At 53.5% G+C, this 16227-nt stretch overlaps 5 protein-coding genes across 5 annotated transcripts; 2 read left to right on the top strand and 3 right to left on the bottom strand.

The window, feature by feature from the left end:
* Positions 1–144: 144 nt before the first annotated feature.
* Positions 145–5046, top strand: N7498_002545 (BTB domain and ankyrin repeat protein; the record flags this gene model as incomplete). The annotated part of the gene is made up of 1 exon (XM_058449607.1): positions 145–5046. The coding sequence occupies one exon, from the start codon at positions 145–147 to the stop codon at positions 5044–5046; it is 4902 nt and encodes a 1633-aa protein (XP_058311951.1).
* A 365-nt stretch (positions 5047–5411) lies between these two features.
* N7498_002546 (cytochrome P450) lies at positions 5412–7111 on the bottom strand (the record flags this gene model as incomplete). Its single annotated transcript, XM_058449608.1, has 4 exons — positions 5412–5471; positions 5533–6588; positions 6640–6837; positions 6893–7111. 4 exons carry the CDS (start codon positions 7109–7111, stop codon positions 5412–5414), a joined length of 1533 nt encoding a protein of 510 aa, XP_058311952.1.
* Positions 7112–7414: 303 nt separating this feature from the next.
* On the bottom strand, positions 7415–9286 carry N7498_002547 (uncharacterized protein; the record flags this gene model as incomplete). The annotated part of the gene is made up of 1 exon (XM_058449609.1): positions 7415–9286. The coding sequence occupies one exon, from the start codon at positions 9284–9286 to the stop codon at positions 7415–7417; it is 1872 nt and encodes a 623-aa protein (XP_058311953.1).
* A 651-nt stretch (positions 9287–9937) lies between these two features.
* On the bottom strand, positions 9938–12290 carry vps27 (ESCRT-0 subunit protein VPS27; the record flags this gene model as incomplete). Its single annotated transcript, XM_058449610.1, has 5 exons — positions 9938–10746; positions 10799–11582; positions 11643–11924; positions 11992–12124; positions 12223–12290. 5 exons carry the CDS (start codon positions 12288–12290, stop codon positions 9938–9940), a joined length of 2076 nt encoding a protein of 691 aa, XP_058311954.1.
* Positions 12291–12584: 294 nt separating this feature from the next.
* On the top strand, positions 12585–16051 carry N7498_002549 (putative ubiquitin C-terminal hydrolase; the record flags this gene model as incomplete). The annotated part of the gene is made up of 4 exons (XM_058449611.1): positions 12585–12800; positions 12858–13058; positions 13120–13337; positions 13459–16051. 4 exons carry the CDS (start codon positions 12585–12587, stop codon positions 16049–16051), a joined length of 3228 nt encoding a protein of 1075 aa, XP_058311955.1.
* Between the last annotated feature and the right edge of the window lie 176 nt (positions 16052–16227).

The raw sequence follows: 16227 nt of genomic DNA on the forward strand, positions 1-16227 counted from the left end.
TCTCCTTCGAATCGACCATTTCCCCCCTCGAAACCAGAAATCTCTCATCACCCAGCTCTTCCGTCGCGGTCAACCTCGTGTGGTGACGGCGACGCTCCAGCTTGGGCTTGATAAGAGATTCTGCGATCCGACCACTTCGGGCACATGAGTAGCAAGCTTTGGGAGTTTTTCATTCAAGATGATGTGGAGAGCTTCCACCGGTTCCTGGCGAACGCGACGTTCGCCGGACCGCGAGCTACAGGAGGGCCCGGAGGCCCCGCAGCTGCCGCGGCGGCGACAATTCTGTCGGGCAAGACTGGAAGCCCCGGGTCAATGATCGACTCATCTCCCAATCCTTCGAAACAGAAGAAAGTATACAGTCCCTCGCCTGGAACATCCGCCCCCGAGAGACCGGCCTTCCAGAAAGGCAATACCGCTCTGTCGCGCGCCGATGTCAATGCCCGCGATCATTATGGTAGAACCCTCCTTCACCACGTTGCGTCATCCCCGAAACCCACGGCCGCCAGCTTCGCGCGTGCACTGCTCGAGATTCCGTTCCTAGATATCTATGCGCAGGATTGGGAGAGTGGATGGACGGCTCTGCACCGTGCCCTCTACATGGGAAATGCCACGATTGCCCAGGCGCTCATGGCGCGTGACATGCGCGATGTGACGGACTTCAGCAAACTGGGCAGCGCAGGCCATCCGAGTGGCAGTTTGATCAAGATTAAGGACCGGGAGGGCTACAGTCCTTTCGATATCTATGGAGCGACCATCACATCGCGAGATATCAAACAGATAACTTCGTCGGGGGGAGGGCCTGACTTGATGATTCCATCAGCTGTGGATAGCGATGCCGGTTCCGATGCTGCATCCAACTATGGAGACGACGGCGAGGACGAGCCCTACATCACCCGGAGTATCCTAAAGTCGCGGAGTGATTTCTCCGCCGACGAAGTGTTCACCCTGGGCAGCAACAAAAATTTGAACCTTGGACTTGGGGATCAGGACGACCGCCAATTCCCTGAACGTGTGGTATTGAAGCGTCCGGAGCATCTGCTCCAACGCTTCTACCGCGAATATGAGGAGAACATGGAGCGTCTTGGTCTGGAGGATACACTTGATCACAGCATCCCCGGAGAGCTGCCGACTTTAATCAAGAACAAGCCAATAAAATTCCAGAATGTGGTCATGTCAAAGCTGCATACTGCTATCATCACAGATGATCCCGAGGCCAACTTGTTTATGTGCGGGTTTGGTCCCGGTGGCCGTTTGGGAACTGGCGATGCGTCGACACGGTTTAGTTTCGTTTGCATCGAGACCGGCGGTCTGGCTGGGAAGAAGGTCATATCTGTTGCTCTCGGCCAGGATCACAGCTTAGCTATCACCGATCACGGTGAGATCTTCAGTTGGGGAAGCAATAAGTTCGGCCAACTTGGTTATGGCCTTCCCAGAACGAACAACCAAAATGATGTTCCCATTCAAACTACCCCGAGACAGATCTTCAACCCTTTCAAAAAAGAAATGATTATTGGAGCTGCGGCATCCTCGATTCACTCAGTTGTCTTCAGTGATTCGGGCCTCTACACTTTTGGTAAGAATGAGGGTCAACTGGGATTGGTTGACTCTGATGCACGCTCTCTTGAAGTCCAGACAACTCCTCGACGTGTTGGTGCCTCTCTCTTCAAGAGTCCAATCCAAATGGTCTCCGCTATTGACCGTGCTACTGCCGTGCTTCTTCAGAACCACGAAGTATGGGTCTTTTCGCAGTATGGCTATTCCAAGCTCTCGCTGCCACTGGAGTCCAGCTCCAGGTTCATCAGGGATAGCTTTATGGCAACGAGATACGACGGCTCGGTGAATCGCGTGGTCAAGTTGGCATGTGGTGGCAATACAATCTGTGCCTTGTCGAGCTCTGGCGATGTCTTCACTGTCCAAGCCAACAAGGCCGAAGAGCCTTCAGCCTTGACATCAACGACCAACCCGGCCAAAATTCGCAATTCTCTGGCCGCTCCCGTGAGGGCCTGGTCCGTCAAGAAATCTCACATGGCTGCCAGCGACGTTGATGTGGGACAAGATGGATCCATTATCATCTGCACGACCTCTGGCTCGGCCTGGAGAAAAGAAAAGCGGACCAAGAACAAGGAGGGCGCTTCGAAGGAATACAAGTTTGCCCGCATACCAGGCCTGTCGAGTGCTGTGGCCGTGCGCAGTAATGCGTTCGGCGCATATGCAGTCGCTCAACGCGACTGTGACGTGACCCGAGAACAAGTTCATATTGAACCAAGTACTCTCTGGGATGACTTGTTGCCGCTTTCACCGTTCATGACCCCCGAGCCCGATGATGTGGAAAATTTAATCATCACAGCGGATGCTATGGAAGATCCTGTCGCATTGTCTTCTGCATCAACCATCAAAAGAGCCATCCTAGCCTCGTCGGAAATGGAAGATCAATTCCTCTCCATGCGCTCCGAGGGCACTGTCTGGGTGACTAGTTCCCTCTCGGAGGCACGAATCCCAGCACACGAATTTCTCTTGACCGGCCGCAGTCCTGTTTTTCGCAAAGCCCTGCAAGAATTCCGGGAGTCATATTATGCTTCGGTGCCTGATGTTCTCGATATCGAATACGGGAAGGATGGGCATACTCAAATCCGTCTGCTAGGCGTCGATTTCCTGACCGTTATGAATGTTGTCTTTTTCCTCTATACGGACAGCATCATCGATGTCTGGCATAAAGCGAGGAGTTCGCCTGAAAATGCCTCCCGTTACCGTCAGGTCCGCACGGAGGTTATGAGAACGGCTACTCAACTTGGTCTGCCAACTCTGGAACGCGCAGCTCGTTTGATGGTGGAGCCGGAGCCAAGTTTGAAGACTGACATGGCACATGCCATTGACCACCCGTCTTTCTTCGATGATGCCGACGTGGTAATTCAACTGAATGGCGATTTTGTTAAGGTCCACAGCCAAATTGTGTGTCAGCGCTGCCCTTTCTTCGATGCCCTTTTCAATGGTCGATCGGCTGGCAGCTGGCTCGCACATCGTCGGAAGGATCCTTCGGAGAGCGTACATGTCGATCTTAAGCACATCGATCGATCGACGTTCGATTTCGTCTTGCGCTACATATACACCGATACGGAAGAGCAATTATTCGACCAAGTGCGGACTAAAAATCTGAACGATTTGATTGACCTGCTTCTCGATGTGATGTATGTCGCCAACGAGTTGATGATCGATAGACTGTCGCAGATCTGCCAAAAGATTTTTGGTCGTTTCGTCAACACGCGCAACATCTCTTACCTTCTCAACTCCATCGCTCCCATTTACGTGACCGAGTTTAAAGAGGCATCCCTGGAGTACATTTGTCTCAATCTCGAAGCCATGCTTACAAACAGATTCCTGGAAGGGCTCGACGAGGATCTCCTCAGCGAACTTGACGCGGTCTGCCATGAGAACCAGCTAGCATGCTTCCCTATCTCTCGTGGGCGTAACTCAGAAGAGTATGTCTTTGAGAAATACCCGGAGATCGTCAGCTCAGTGGAGATGGACAAGCGACGTCGGATCGATGCAATGGCTTTGCAATCTCGACTTAGCCAAGTCGAGTCCTATGATGTACGGCCACGACAACCCAGCGAAAAGTCAGTGGCGACTACACCCGTGCGCAAGGGCAAGGCCAGCATTTCCAGGGACTCGGCAAGCCTTGTTACGAGCCCTACATTGAAACCAACACAATCAACCGGTGACCTCATGTTCCAAATGGATGAGGAAACTCCTCTTACCCCCGGTGACACAATCAAGGGCAAGGCCATGATGCGCGGAATGAAATACGGAGGAACGCCAGAGAATCGGTCCTATCCCGATTCTCCAGCGCTGGGTGCAAGTATACCAGAGGCCGAGTCCCTTGAGGATCGGGGCTTCTTGAATGAGCAGATGTCTTCACCGCGAGATATAGTACTTACTCAGTCTCCCACCGAATCCCGAGCAATCGCGATGCATCAAAAGCGTGGCATGGCATCACCGCCTGATTCCTCAGCACCCTGGGGCTCTCCTGTCATCTCAAACAACAAGAAGGACCTCAAAGACATCATGGGCGAAACTTCTCAATCTCGGGTGTCGAACCTTACCTTGGGCATGGAAGGACGACGCGAGGGCAGCGGTAACTTCAAGGTATCACAAAAGGAGAGAAAAAAGATGCAGCAGCAGCAGATGCAAGAGAGACTTGCTGCGGAGGAAAAGGCAAAGGACGCTGCAAAGAACCCATGGCAGCTACCTCCTCCAGCGACACCAGCAAAGCCCGACAAAGATCCCCTCCCAGGGCAAAGCAGGCTCAGCTCACCAGAACCTGCAAAAACTGCCCAGAAACCTCCGATGACTATGCGCCAAACCGTGGCTGGAACACCTCCACCAAAGCCAATGGCCACACCAGGACAATCACAAAGCCGCAGCGTTTCTGCGAACATGCAACCATCTTCTTTATCTAAGCCATCACCCTCGGGACCTCCAATACCATTCCAGCAAACCTTTCCAAAGGCATCACCCCAGCCCGCAGTCCAATCTGTCCGTCACATCCCACGTCCAGAGCCATACCCATCAGGGTTCCACTCCCCATCCAGCGGCTCCCTCTCCTTGGCAACCATCCTGCAGCAACAACAGATCGAAAAGGATGTCACTCGCGAGGCAGCTACAGCTAAGCATAACTTGGAAGAGATCCAGGCTGAGCAGGAGTTCCAGGCATGGTGGGACCAAGAGAGCAAACGCGTGCAGGGCCTTCTTGACCCCGAACCCGAGCAGCGCAATGGAAAAGCCGGGCGAGATGGCAAGGCTTCTGGTGCTTCCGGAACCCCTCGTAAGCGCCGAGGAAATAAAAATGCCGGTGATGGAGGTGGCACTCAGGCTCAGAAACAGGCCGCGCCTGCTCCGGCTCCGGCACCATCCAGGCCTAAGAAGACTATGAATGCCCCGGCACAGCCGCGAAATCCAGCTGGTAACCAGACTCCTAATGATAGTGCGAGCAAAAACGCACGTCGTGGAGGACACGGGAATCGCGGCAAAGGCAAAGAAAAGACCTAAGATGGCATGATCGACCTCTCTCCCAATCACTTTTCACTTTCCTTCTTGTGGCTTTCTTTAGCTCATTATTTCCGGGTATCATTCTTTGTTGATAACTTTTGATTCCGTTGGCACCTCTTATATAATGTGTGATCTTCGCCGACTCAGGGTTTTCTTGGACAGGAAGGCGTTGGATTGATCGACTCTTTTGAAGTAATAGATTTTGCTTTGAGCGCAGGATACACGATGATGTTTTTATATCGAGATTAGATTAAATGTTGTAAATACCATCTCCATTCCAAAAAAAACAAAAACAAGGCCAGCCTTAACTAAATCGCCTGAACCAACTATCATATAAGAACGACCAAGTGCAAACCGCCAGACCTTCACTCCCCACGGCGTTCCCACCGCACCGTAGCCGGCTGCATCGGACGAGAAAAGAGCGACTGCAGAAAGCATTAGCGAGACACAGCACCTATATCAAAAAGGGAAATCATGACAACATACCGAATAATCCGTCTCCGGTACTCCATTTCTCTCCTCGGGATTGAAAAATCGAAACTCTCTCACGAGCGTCGCAACAATAACCGTCAAATTCAGATACGCAAACTTCTCCCCAATACACCTATGCCGCCCTGCCCCAAACGGCAAATACGGACTCCGCGTGCCTTTTGACACAGCACCATACCCATAATCCACCGTATCGCCTTCTTCCTCTTCAACGCGCAACTCCCACCGGTGCGGGTCCCAGGTCATAGCGTTTTTGAAGAAGCGCTCATCGCGCGCAGTGACACCGGGCGATGAAAGGAGCGTGTGGGTTGTAGGAATGACATAGGGAGTTCCAGGTACGGGAAGGGGGTTCTTGACCTTACGCATGAGGGTGTGGATAGATGAGTGAATGCGGAGAGTCTCTTTTATGACATGAGCGTGCAAGGGGAGTTTCTCCAAATGAGCGAATTCCAACTGGGGCAGGTCTGCGCCTAGGGCGTTGATCTGCTCGGCGTACAACTTCTCGGTCATCTCCGGCTGGGAAGCTAGCCGCAGCATGATCCAGCAGCTAATCGCCGACGAGGAGTGTTGTCCAGCCATCAGAAGTGTGATCATCATGTGCGCGATCTCCTTGTCCGGAATTTTATGTCCGTCGCGGTAGACGCAGCGCATCAGGTTCCAGATCATGTCTTTAGCTTGGGTATCCTGCTCGCCGGAGTTGCGCCGCTCGCGGATGATCTCGAGATAGATCTCGCGCATGCGTGCGTGGGCAGTGTCTCGCTTGCGATTGTGAGGAAGTGGTGCCCAGGGCAGCATGAAGTTGATGGGTGAGAATCCTAGGTCTAGGTCGTGGTAAAGGTCGGCGAATTCGGAGGTCAGCTTTGCGCGGACTTCGGAGCCTTGGAGGGTACGACCGGCTGTGAAGATTGTGATTTCAGCCATCACGCTGGCGAGGTCGATTGTGCCGGTTGGACCTTTGAATTTCCCGGAGGTTTTGATGTATTGGTTGACTTCTTCTTCGATTAGGGGCACGTAACACTCTAGGGCTTCTTGGCTGAGGCCGAATTTGATGAACTAGTTGAAGAGGTTAGGTGGGTCATTGATAGAGATGAAAGTTGTCCTTACCTTCTTCTGCTCCATCAGCTTGGAGTTGGAACAGTCGTAGACCACATCGGAGCCGAAGACGGGTGTTGTCAGTTTGCCGTAGACTTCTTCGGCGTTGACATCCTTGAGTTTTCCATTCAGGATGAATTCGTTTCCCTCGGTCCCGAGAAAAACTGTAATTTTCTTGCCGAGTAAGATGAAAGTGAAGATATCGCCGTACTAGATGTGTGTAAGCTTTATGAACTGGCTCGAAGCCGAGTCGGCCACCAGGTACCTTCTCACGAGACGAGAAGAAGAACTTGTATGGATCCATGCCATAGCTGATAGTACTTCCGATGAAGGGGAACAAATGGAAAACCACAGGAGGCTCGTTACGTTTGTAGAAGAATAGCTGGTGAATCAGGTTCATCACCACCGAGACGAGGGCAATCGCAGCGACATAGCCGCTGATACGAAGGATCTGACCGATAACCAACGGCACGAGGAGCTCCATGGTGCTTTCAAGCGAATGATGATAGAAGTCAACAGCAAAATTATATACTCTCGAGATCAAATCAGGAGCTATGGATTAATCATTACTCATCGTAGCCTAAGGCGTGGGTCACGCCATGCGCGATGCGCCGGAAGACGGGCCTGCCGAGTGCCAAGAGCAGGTGTATTACATTGGCATGCAACGCTATTGACTGGAAGAAAGGAGTTATGTCCACTGCGGGCTGAAGATAATGTAAAGAATCAAATGAAAAGCCACCAGCGCCGGGTAATTGCAAAAGCGCACGTCATAAGCAGAATCATGGGTTCAGCCCGAGGTAGCAACCTCGCGACTTTCCCACATGCGACGAATCATCATGTCGGTGTCGCTAACAGGCGAATAGTCTTCAGGGTCATTGTCCCCTTGAAGACCATGTGCAGCCTCATCGGAGGTAGAAAGGATGCGGTGGGAGGGGTGGGCAAATTTGGTTGCCTGGGTGTCGGTGGATTCACTCTGGGTTGCTGGATCTTCGGAAGCTGAGGAATGAGGATCAGGCAACTCGGAGCTTGAGCCGAGGCGGCTTGGGCGCCTTCCGTGCTGCAGGAGGGGTAACGAAGGGGCTGATTTGATCGGCTTTCCCAACGCCGAACTTTGCTCGGAGCTGGCTGCGAGAGCCTTGGATGCTCGAGCGACTGAGCGAAGCCGATTGAAACTATCGCCCGTGGGGGACTGAAAGCGCCGTACCACCATCAGTTCGAGTGACATTTTCTCGTATGCCTTTCGAGTGTGTCGGGTCTCGCCGTCGAATCCGGACCCCCCCACCCGACTAGCACTGGTCATGCCTCTGTTGGCATCGAAGACTCCGGAGGTAGAGCGTTTATGTCCAGCGGTCATGTAGTTTGAATCCATGGCAGATTGAGCCGCAGTAGTCGAGGCTCCATGGGCATCGGGCGGAGAGTTATTGAGGGCAGCTGTACGCTGAAGCCAAAGCTTCTGTTGGGTTCGCGATGGCAGGTCGGCGCCACCACGAGGCCGTGCGGGAGAAGCAGTAGACTTCCCAGCAACGCGACCGGGAGACGGAGGTGTTTGCGGATGATAGTGAGGTAGGAATGAAGACGGAGTGTTCGGGTCTGAATCTGTTCGTGAAGAGGCCTGGCCGGCCTTGGTGTTCACAATGAACCTTGAGACGCCGCCTTCCATGGAGGATGAAGTGGCCTGGGGCTGGCTACCGGGCATGTTGGCGAGACCAAGGTTTGAGGTAGAGAAAGTGCGCCGAGTTCCATCCTGGCCACCAGCCAGCTTAAATGAGGCGCTGCGCGACGCAGAATCCGGAACGGCTGGCTTATGTTCACCCATGGCAGATATGGAAGACATGGCAGGGGGAGCTTTGGCTGAATGCGAGGGGCTGAGGAGGCGGTTGGCAATGTCACCCTGATCACCAGCCGGCTCTTGCTCGGGTGTCACGTCCGAGTCGTTTTCTTCCTCCTCGTCTTCCTCGGGGTCCTTGCGTATAAACTTATTGATAACCGAATCCGGAAGACTTGTAGCTCGAGGGACTTGCGGGTACGGACGCTTCACAAAGGTGAGGGGATCAACGAGAACTGCAGCGTTATCGGCGCTGTGGTTGGAGGGCACGACTGAGTTGCGCCTCGTGCTCTCAGGCGACTGTGTGGTATCTTCCCATTCAGCTTCGTCGGTCTCATCATCACCTAACTCAAAGCCGACCGACTTCTTCTTGCCAGCGCTCGAGAGCGGGCGGTCTGTAATCAAGGTCTTCTTTCCAAAGCCCGAATTATTGCGTTGAAGGACTGGCGTAGAGTTATTTCTCTTCATGGAATGGTTTTTAGGGTGGCCGTCCACGGTCTCGGCATCCCAGCGCACATGTGTGGAACCTTTGGGGCTACCGACCGGTGTGGCTGGAGCGGACTTCTTGCGCTGGTGGTGACGGCCTGTCGGCTCGGGGCCTAGCTGGAAGCGCTGCAGTTTATTGAGGTTCTTGCCGAAAGATGGGTTGCGATGATGGTTGCGGCCACCACCCACGACATGGGCGCGGTGGGCTTTATGATGCACGGGGGCTTTGGAGCTGTGAGACTCTGACAGTTCCAGGTTGGAGTTCGCCCGCGTGACGACCGCATGCGAGGAGACGGCGCGACGGCCGAGACCGGGGCGCTTGACTGGGGAGGATGTGTTATTCGGCATGGCGGCAAAGCTCACGAGAGCCACAGGCGGGTAATCAGTTGACTTGCACAGCACATCGAAGGGGATTGGTCGAGGCGGAGGATGTATGACGGAAGATCGTACGTGCAGACGAAAAAGCAACAAGGTCGTAATAGTCGGATGCAAGGTGTCTACACCGCCTCGCTCAAGAGGTCTGCGGGGTGACAAGCGATAAGAACTGTGGAAGCTGGGAACTGAGAACTGCAAGGAAGACCCTCGGGAGGTCAAGTCGCTGTCTCCGGCGACGGGAAGCGGGTAAAATTACCGTACGGGGACTACGCCGTGTGTGGAGAGTGGAGAGACCCAGATCCCGCTTTGGGAGAGAGGTCTATAGATGTACCTAGGACATCGTCTGGTAATTCAAGAGAGACATAGAGACCCCACTGCGTATAGGTTATCTCACTACCTTATCATGAGGAATGCAACTTTGATTACCTCTGATTAACTAGATACAGTTGGCTGTAATTTGCAGATCCAACCCGCTTTGGGCGACAGTCCATAATAAGCTATTCAGATCACTACTACAATCTCGACTTCTTGCGTATAAAAAACAAGTTGGAGGTCTCAGGTATCATCGAGTACTTGGTAAACAAAGAAAAAGGAGAACGCCTTAAGGGAATATGCAAGTTCGCTCTACAGCTCAATCAGGCTCTCCTCCACCGGTCGTGCGGGTTGTTGATGCGACGCGGGGGGTTGCTGCTGGGCGTCCGGATACGCCCCCGGTTGGCCAGTCGGCACCTGCGGGTATGCGGGCACTGTACTAGGCTGCTGCGGATGGTAATAATATGATTGAGGCGGCGGCCCGCTGGGCTGCTGATAAGCTGCGGGTCCGGCCGGGGGGACAGTCGAGTACGTCGGTGATTGCATATGGTCGGGCGAGTGCGGCTCTGCTGCGCTCGGAGGCGCACTTGGCTGGTAGTGAGAGTCTCGTCGCATGATCGGAGATGGTTGGTATGGAGGCTCGGAGAACTGTTGCTTGGCCGGGTCTTGGTCGGCTTGTGGAGTATAATATTGTGAGGATCCCGAAGCAGCATGACTGGGCACGGCGTTGTTCGTAGGTGGAGGTGACCCCAGCGAAGGGTATGGACTATGACTCCAGGCATTGTTGTGTGACTCTGTTGGGGGTCCACGCTGGGCCTGTGCTGGGTACACAGGGTTCGCAAGACCGGCGGGTGGCGCCTCGTAGCCATTGCTATTCAACTGCTGTGGCGCGTATGCAGTATTCGGCTGGGGAGCGGGATCGGCGGCATTTCCATAATAAAAATTCTCCGCGCCGGATTTTATATCAGGAACCTGCGCAGGCATGGCCCCCATGCCATAATACTGAGACCCTCCATAGCCCAGATTCTGTTGAGAGTAGGCGCTGGAAAGGCGTTCTTCAAGCATTCGATCATAATAGCGAACAACGGTCGATAGCTTAGAATGCAGGTCGAGCAATGTGTCTAGTGAGGTCAGTTTGCTAGCTTACTCGGTAAATGTGCAATAGGAACTCACCGTGTTTACTCATAGTCTCGCCATAACTGCGGGCAAGTTTAGGCCGAAGTGTGCCTATACTTTCATAGAGCTCTTGAATCTGCGGTTCCCTGAGAATGGTGCCAGGTGGTTGGTGCTGCAACCTGTCAACAAGGGTGGAGAACAAATGAATATTTTCGGCTTCAACCGGGCTAAGTTCGTAGGGGTTCTTGGGCAGTGGAGTCGGGGTGCTTGACGAATCGTGCGCCGCTGAGCTTGGCTGAGCGTTATTCTTCAACACAGCAGCATGGTTCTGCTTGTGCTCCTCCATGTCTCGCAAAGATGCTTCGATTGCAGCCTTGAGATCTGCGTCTTCTTCATCCACATCGGACGGTCCCGGAGCTTCCTGGGCTGACGCAGGGGCAGGGGCAGGGGCGTTGCCAGTCTGAGGTACGAATCCGGAGGGACCTCGTCCTTCTGCTTCTTCGAGACTCATCTGCAACGCCCGACGAAGATCATCATCAAAGCTCTTGTCTGCTTTAGCGGCACGTGGCTCCATTGCATTGGACTTGCTGATAGATTGGTTCTTGAATGCGGTTCGATCTGAAACCCCCGATGGCGTGAACGACTTCGAGGTCAGTTTAGTATAGCACCCGTCGTCGACTCGAACCGGCGTCAGGATTCCGAGGTGTGGCAGAGGAATGGTCTTGCTGGAACATTGTGCGTCGAAGACATTACCGCAGTTGCGGCAGTGGTGCTTGCGGTTCATGAAGCTAAAGGCAGTCCGGCATCGCATGCAGACGTCGGAGTCTATCCATTCCGGCGGCTATGCCGATAATTAGCCAATCTCGTCACTCCCGAAAATAGGTCTTGGTGATAAACTTACCGCATTGCTCTCCAGCATACTGCCACTCATTTCTGTCTTCGGAGGGAATTGGAATCCTTCGCTTTGCAGTTTGCGATATGTCTCACCCACGTACGTCAGGTCCATTCGACCCTGAGCCGCCATGGCCCAGTTTTGTATAAGTTCCAAAACTTTGCGTTGAACTTCCGGGTTCAGAGGAGCACCTTCAGCCTTCAGCAAAGACACTAAGTTATCCATGAATTCACGAGAGGCGATTTCAGCGAGGAAGTGGGTGCCGCCGTTCTTGACACAGGTGTCGGTCAACTAGTGGCCAGATCGGCTCATCAGTACTGGCTCCACGCGTATAGGTTGAGGATTAGCAGACACTAACCTTCAATGTGGCCAGCTGGATGTTAGGATTCCGGTTCTCCAGTCGGCGTTTCAGGGCTTTCATAGCTTCCTTGGGTTGAACGCTTTTTGAGCGAACCATATCGGAGATTTCAAGGTTAAGAGCAATGTCCTCCCTAAGAATTGATTAGAACCTAGTGACTTAGGCGTAGCTGCGCTGCAGGTACGACATCGATCGTTGTAGGCAACAGGTCGCGATACGGTGACAACTTACAGAGAGGAGGATGTCGCCCGCTCGATCTGCTCATCGAGCGGGGACGCAGAAGAGAACCAGCCTGCCATGACAGAGGACAATAGCGGCACGGAATGCGCGCGAGCTTCGAATCTAGATTCGTGAGTTAAAAAGGATAGTGAATCAAGGACGAGTTGCTAACGTCGAAGCTCCAGGCAGCCCGCAGGTGACTAAGCCCACCTGGCGTCATAGGCGTGGGCGGTGAGCGGCGTACTGTCACCTTGGTTACCCCAGACCCGCTCCGGTTCCTGAATCGCTCTACGTTGCTTGTTCTTTAAACGCTGGAGTCTTGTTTCCAGTCGCATAGCCATGCGCTGAGTTCTCTCATCTTTGCTGCCTCGATCATGCCCCCTGATGCGACAGCGCTCCCTTCTCCAAAAGTACCACCGTGGAAGGACGGGCGTCCTTACTCGGTGGGGGGCAACATGCATTCCAACGGCCAGGTCAGCAGACCGGCCTCATATCAGAATGGCACCCTTCCACTGGCACGACCGCGTTACCCAAATATCAAAGACCTGCAGGACCAGGCCGCTTTGTTGAGTGTCAACGAGATCACGCCGGTGAGTACAGATCTCCTATGCCGCGGGGAACTACTGCTCACATGATACGATGCGCAGCTCGACGTCCTCCTAAGAACGGCATCCGAGGCACTCGAACGGACCAAGAGCCTTGTGGACGAGAACGAATCTGATTTGGCCTATATCCAGTACTTGCGGGCCTCGGAAATCACCATCAACATCATCCCCCACCACTCGCAGTATAAGACAACTATTGCGGAACGGCCTGGATGGCATAAGGAGTTTGCGGATTTGATGACGGTACGGGCAGCCTCGGTGACATCAGCCCAATCTGCGGATTGAGACTAAATATTCTATGCAGGCGGTTCGAAGGAAGCAACGAACAATGGATGCAATCAAGCAGGAGATTATCGAGGATAATCTGAAAACCAACGTGCAACCAACCGGCATCTTCCCATCATTGTCTTCCAGTTCGCAAGCCTCAGCCGTTCCTAGGGGTCGTGAGAATCGCGGGCCGACGAATAACTCCTTGAGAATGCCGAGCCCGACGCAGTTCCAACGGATACCGGATCCTCCTAGGTAGGTATCTTGCTACACGATTTTCTTGGCATCTTTCTATACATCTTACTAAATTACATACTAGATCTATCTCTGAGGATCCCTCTCAACGTGACCAGGTGAACCCGAAGAGAATCTCTAGCCCGTCTGAAGATATGCTGGCACAACGGTTTGCAAAGCTCAAAACCTCTCCGTTTCATGAAACCTCAAGCAACTCGCCTGGCTATACCTCCTCTGGACCTGCTGGCCAGGCCTCCACCTACAATGCCCTTCAGGGAAGCAATGAGCTGCCTTTCGCTTCACCGACCAGACGCCCCTTCGGGCCTCGGAGTATGACGCCGAGCGTTCCGAGCGTTCCTCCGAAACTTCCTCTCACGACGTCTCTCCCACGTGCCCCCGACCCTACATACAGTCCTATATATACGGTTCCTTCACAGCCTCCACCAAACCCCCCAAGAGCTTCTTCAGAAAGCGTACGATCGTTTACTCAACGATATTCTCAATTTGCGAATTCACCGCGCGGCAGTCCAAGCCGTGGCTTTGATGATAATCCGTACAGATCGCGAACACCGAATGGCGTCAATGCCTTGCACGATACTAGGAGCAATTCTCCTGATCTACCGTTTAACTCTGCTGTCACAGCCCAGGACCTCCTCGACTACATGCGCAAATTTAGCGTCTTGTTGATAGACGTTCGTTCCCGAGACCTTTATGACAATGGTCATATCTATGCCAAGTCCATTCTCTGTGTCGAGCCGGTGGCCCTGAAGGAGAATGTGTCCGCAGAGGAGCTTGAAGAGCGCCTCGTTGTATCCCCAGAACACGAGCAGACCTTGTTCGAGAGGCGAAACGAGTTCGATCTTGTCGTTTATTACGATCAAAGTACGGCGTCGGTCAGCTATTTGGCAGGCCCACCGGCGGGGACGTCCGCGCCGCATCTCAGATTTCTTCATGACACGCTTTATGAATTCAACGAATACAAGCCGCTTAAGGCCGGACGTCCTCCCGCGCTCCTTCTTGGGGGTTTAGATGCTTGGATTGATATCCTTGGGCAGCAGTCGCTTGCTACATCTTCGACTGCAGCGGTCATGGGGTCGCTCCAGTCTAAAAAGCCCGTGCCTCGACCTGGCCGCCCCCTTGGCCGGGTTCCGACGATGGCGAGCGCCAATTCCAGTCTGGAGGTGCGCAAGAGACGTTTGCGCGAATTTACTCCTCTGAACTCGAAGGAATTGTCGGAGTGGCTGGAAAAGTCGAAGAACGAAGAAATAGACGCTAGCACCTATCTCGAAGAAGAGCAGCTCACTGAGGAGCCCCAAGAGGAGCCCGATCAGGCTGAGACGACACCTCCATTCATCCATACATATGAAGACTTTCTGCGACGGTTCCCCGAGCCGCATCATGTTCAGCAGTCTATGATGCACGCAGATGCTCGGCCAGCACCGCCTCCGGCACCGAACTATGCAGCACCTTCTGTCCCGGTGGCACCCTCGCGCCCCCCTCCGGCGGTGCCTCGTCCAAGTTATAGCGGTGTCTCTGACGGTCGGCAAATACAGCCTCATATGGAGCGCCAGAATTCGGCGAATCGGGCTGCCTTGTACACCCATAACTCGCTTCTCAGTCGCGTGAAGCTTCCGCGGACCGGTCTCACCAATTTTGGTGTTACTTGTTACATGAATTCGACCATCCAGTGCCTCAGCGCGACTGTTGAGATGAGCAAGTTCTTCATGGACAATCGATTCCGCTACTACATCCAGAAGAACTGGAAGGGATCACAGGGTGTAATGCCTGGCCTGTACGCAAACCTGATCCGGTCGCTGTGGAAAAATGATGTGGAAGTCATTATGCCATCCTCGTTCCGGAATTTCTGCGGTCGACTGAACCGGGAATGGGCCATTGACCGGCAGCAGGACGCCAAGGAGTTTTTCGATTTCACAGTGGACTGTCTCCACGAGGATCTCAACATTAATTGGCAACGTACCCCGCTACGACCATTGACCTTTTCTGAAGAGATGCAGCGAGAGCGAATGCCCGTGGCGAAGGTATCGCAGATCGAATGGAATCGATACTGCCACCGCGAGGAGTCCTTTATTTCCAACCTTTTCGCGGGACAACATGCCAGCCGTCTTCGGTGCACGACCTGTCAAAAAACTTCTACCACGTACGAAGCATTTTACAGCATTAGTGTTGAGATCCCGCCTACCGGCGCAGGAGATATCTATCAGTGTCTTCGCAGCTACTGCCAAGAGGAGATGCTGAGCGGCGACGAGGTGTGGAAATGTCCACATTGCAAGGTAAAGCGCATGGCAACCAAGCAGATCTACATTACACGAGCACCGAAGATTCTCGTGGTCCACTTTAAGCGCTTCTCTGCGTCGAAGACCCAGAGCGCACGGAAGATTCACACCCCGATCGACTTCCCCCTCCATGGCCTGCGGATGGATGAATTCGTGATACCGTACCCGAACTCGGCACCCTCCGACCCCGTCGCGCCACCCAACGCAGACTCAACCAAACCACCTTTCACATACGACTCATTTGCCGTGCTGCGACACATCGGGTCCTCGATGGGCAGCGGACACTACATCTCGCTAGTACGCGACGCAGAGCGGCAGTGCTGGCGCAAGTTCGACGACGAACGAGTGACGGACTTTAACCCTCGGGACCTGCGTTCACGAGACCAGTTGCAGAACGAGCAGGCGTACATTGTGTTTTATGAGCGAGTTCCAGCGAAATGAGCGTTATCTATGTTATGCTTTTGCGTGTATTGTTCATTGCTGCGCATGGCCTTTTGCATGTCACGACTTCCATGATTGAATTGATAGAGTGGCGCCTGGGACATAGGATATATCAATCTTATGGGGACACACCCCCGATTTCTATTTTGAAATGTGGAAACTATATTTTGGGCATG

This window comes from Penicillium cinerascens (genome assembly GCF_028974065.1).
Source record: "Penicillium cinerascens strain IBT 15544 chromosome Unknown contig_1_segment0_segment0, whole genome shotgun sequence".
NCBI classification, from domain to species: Eukaryota; Fungi; Ascomycota; class Eurotiomycetes; order Eurotiales; family Aspergillaceae; genus Penicillium; species Penicillium cinerascens.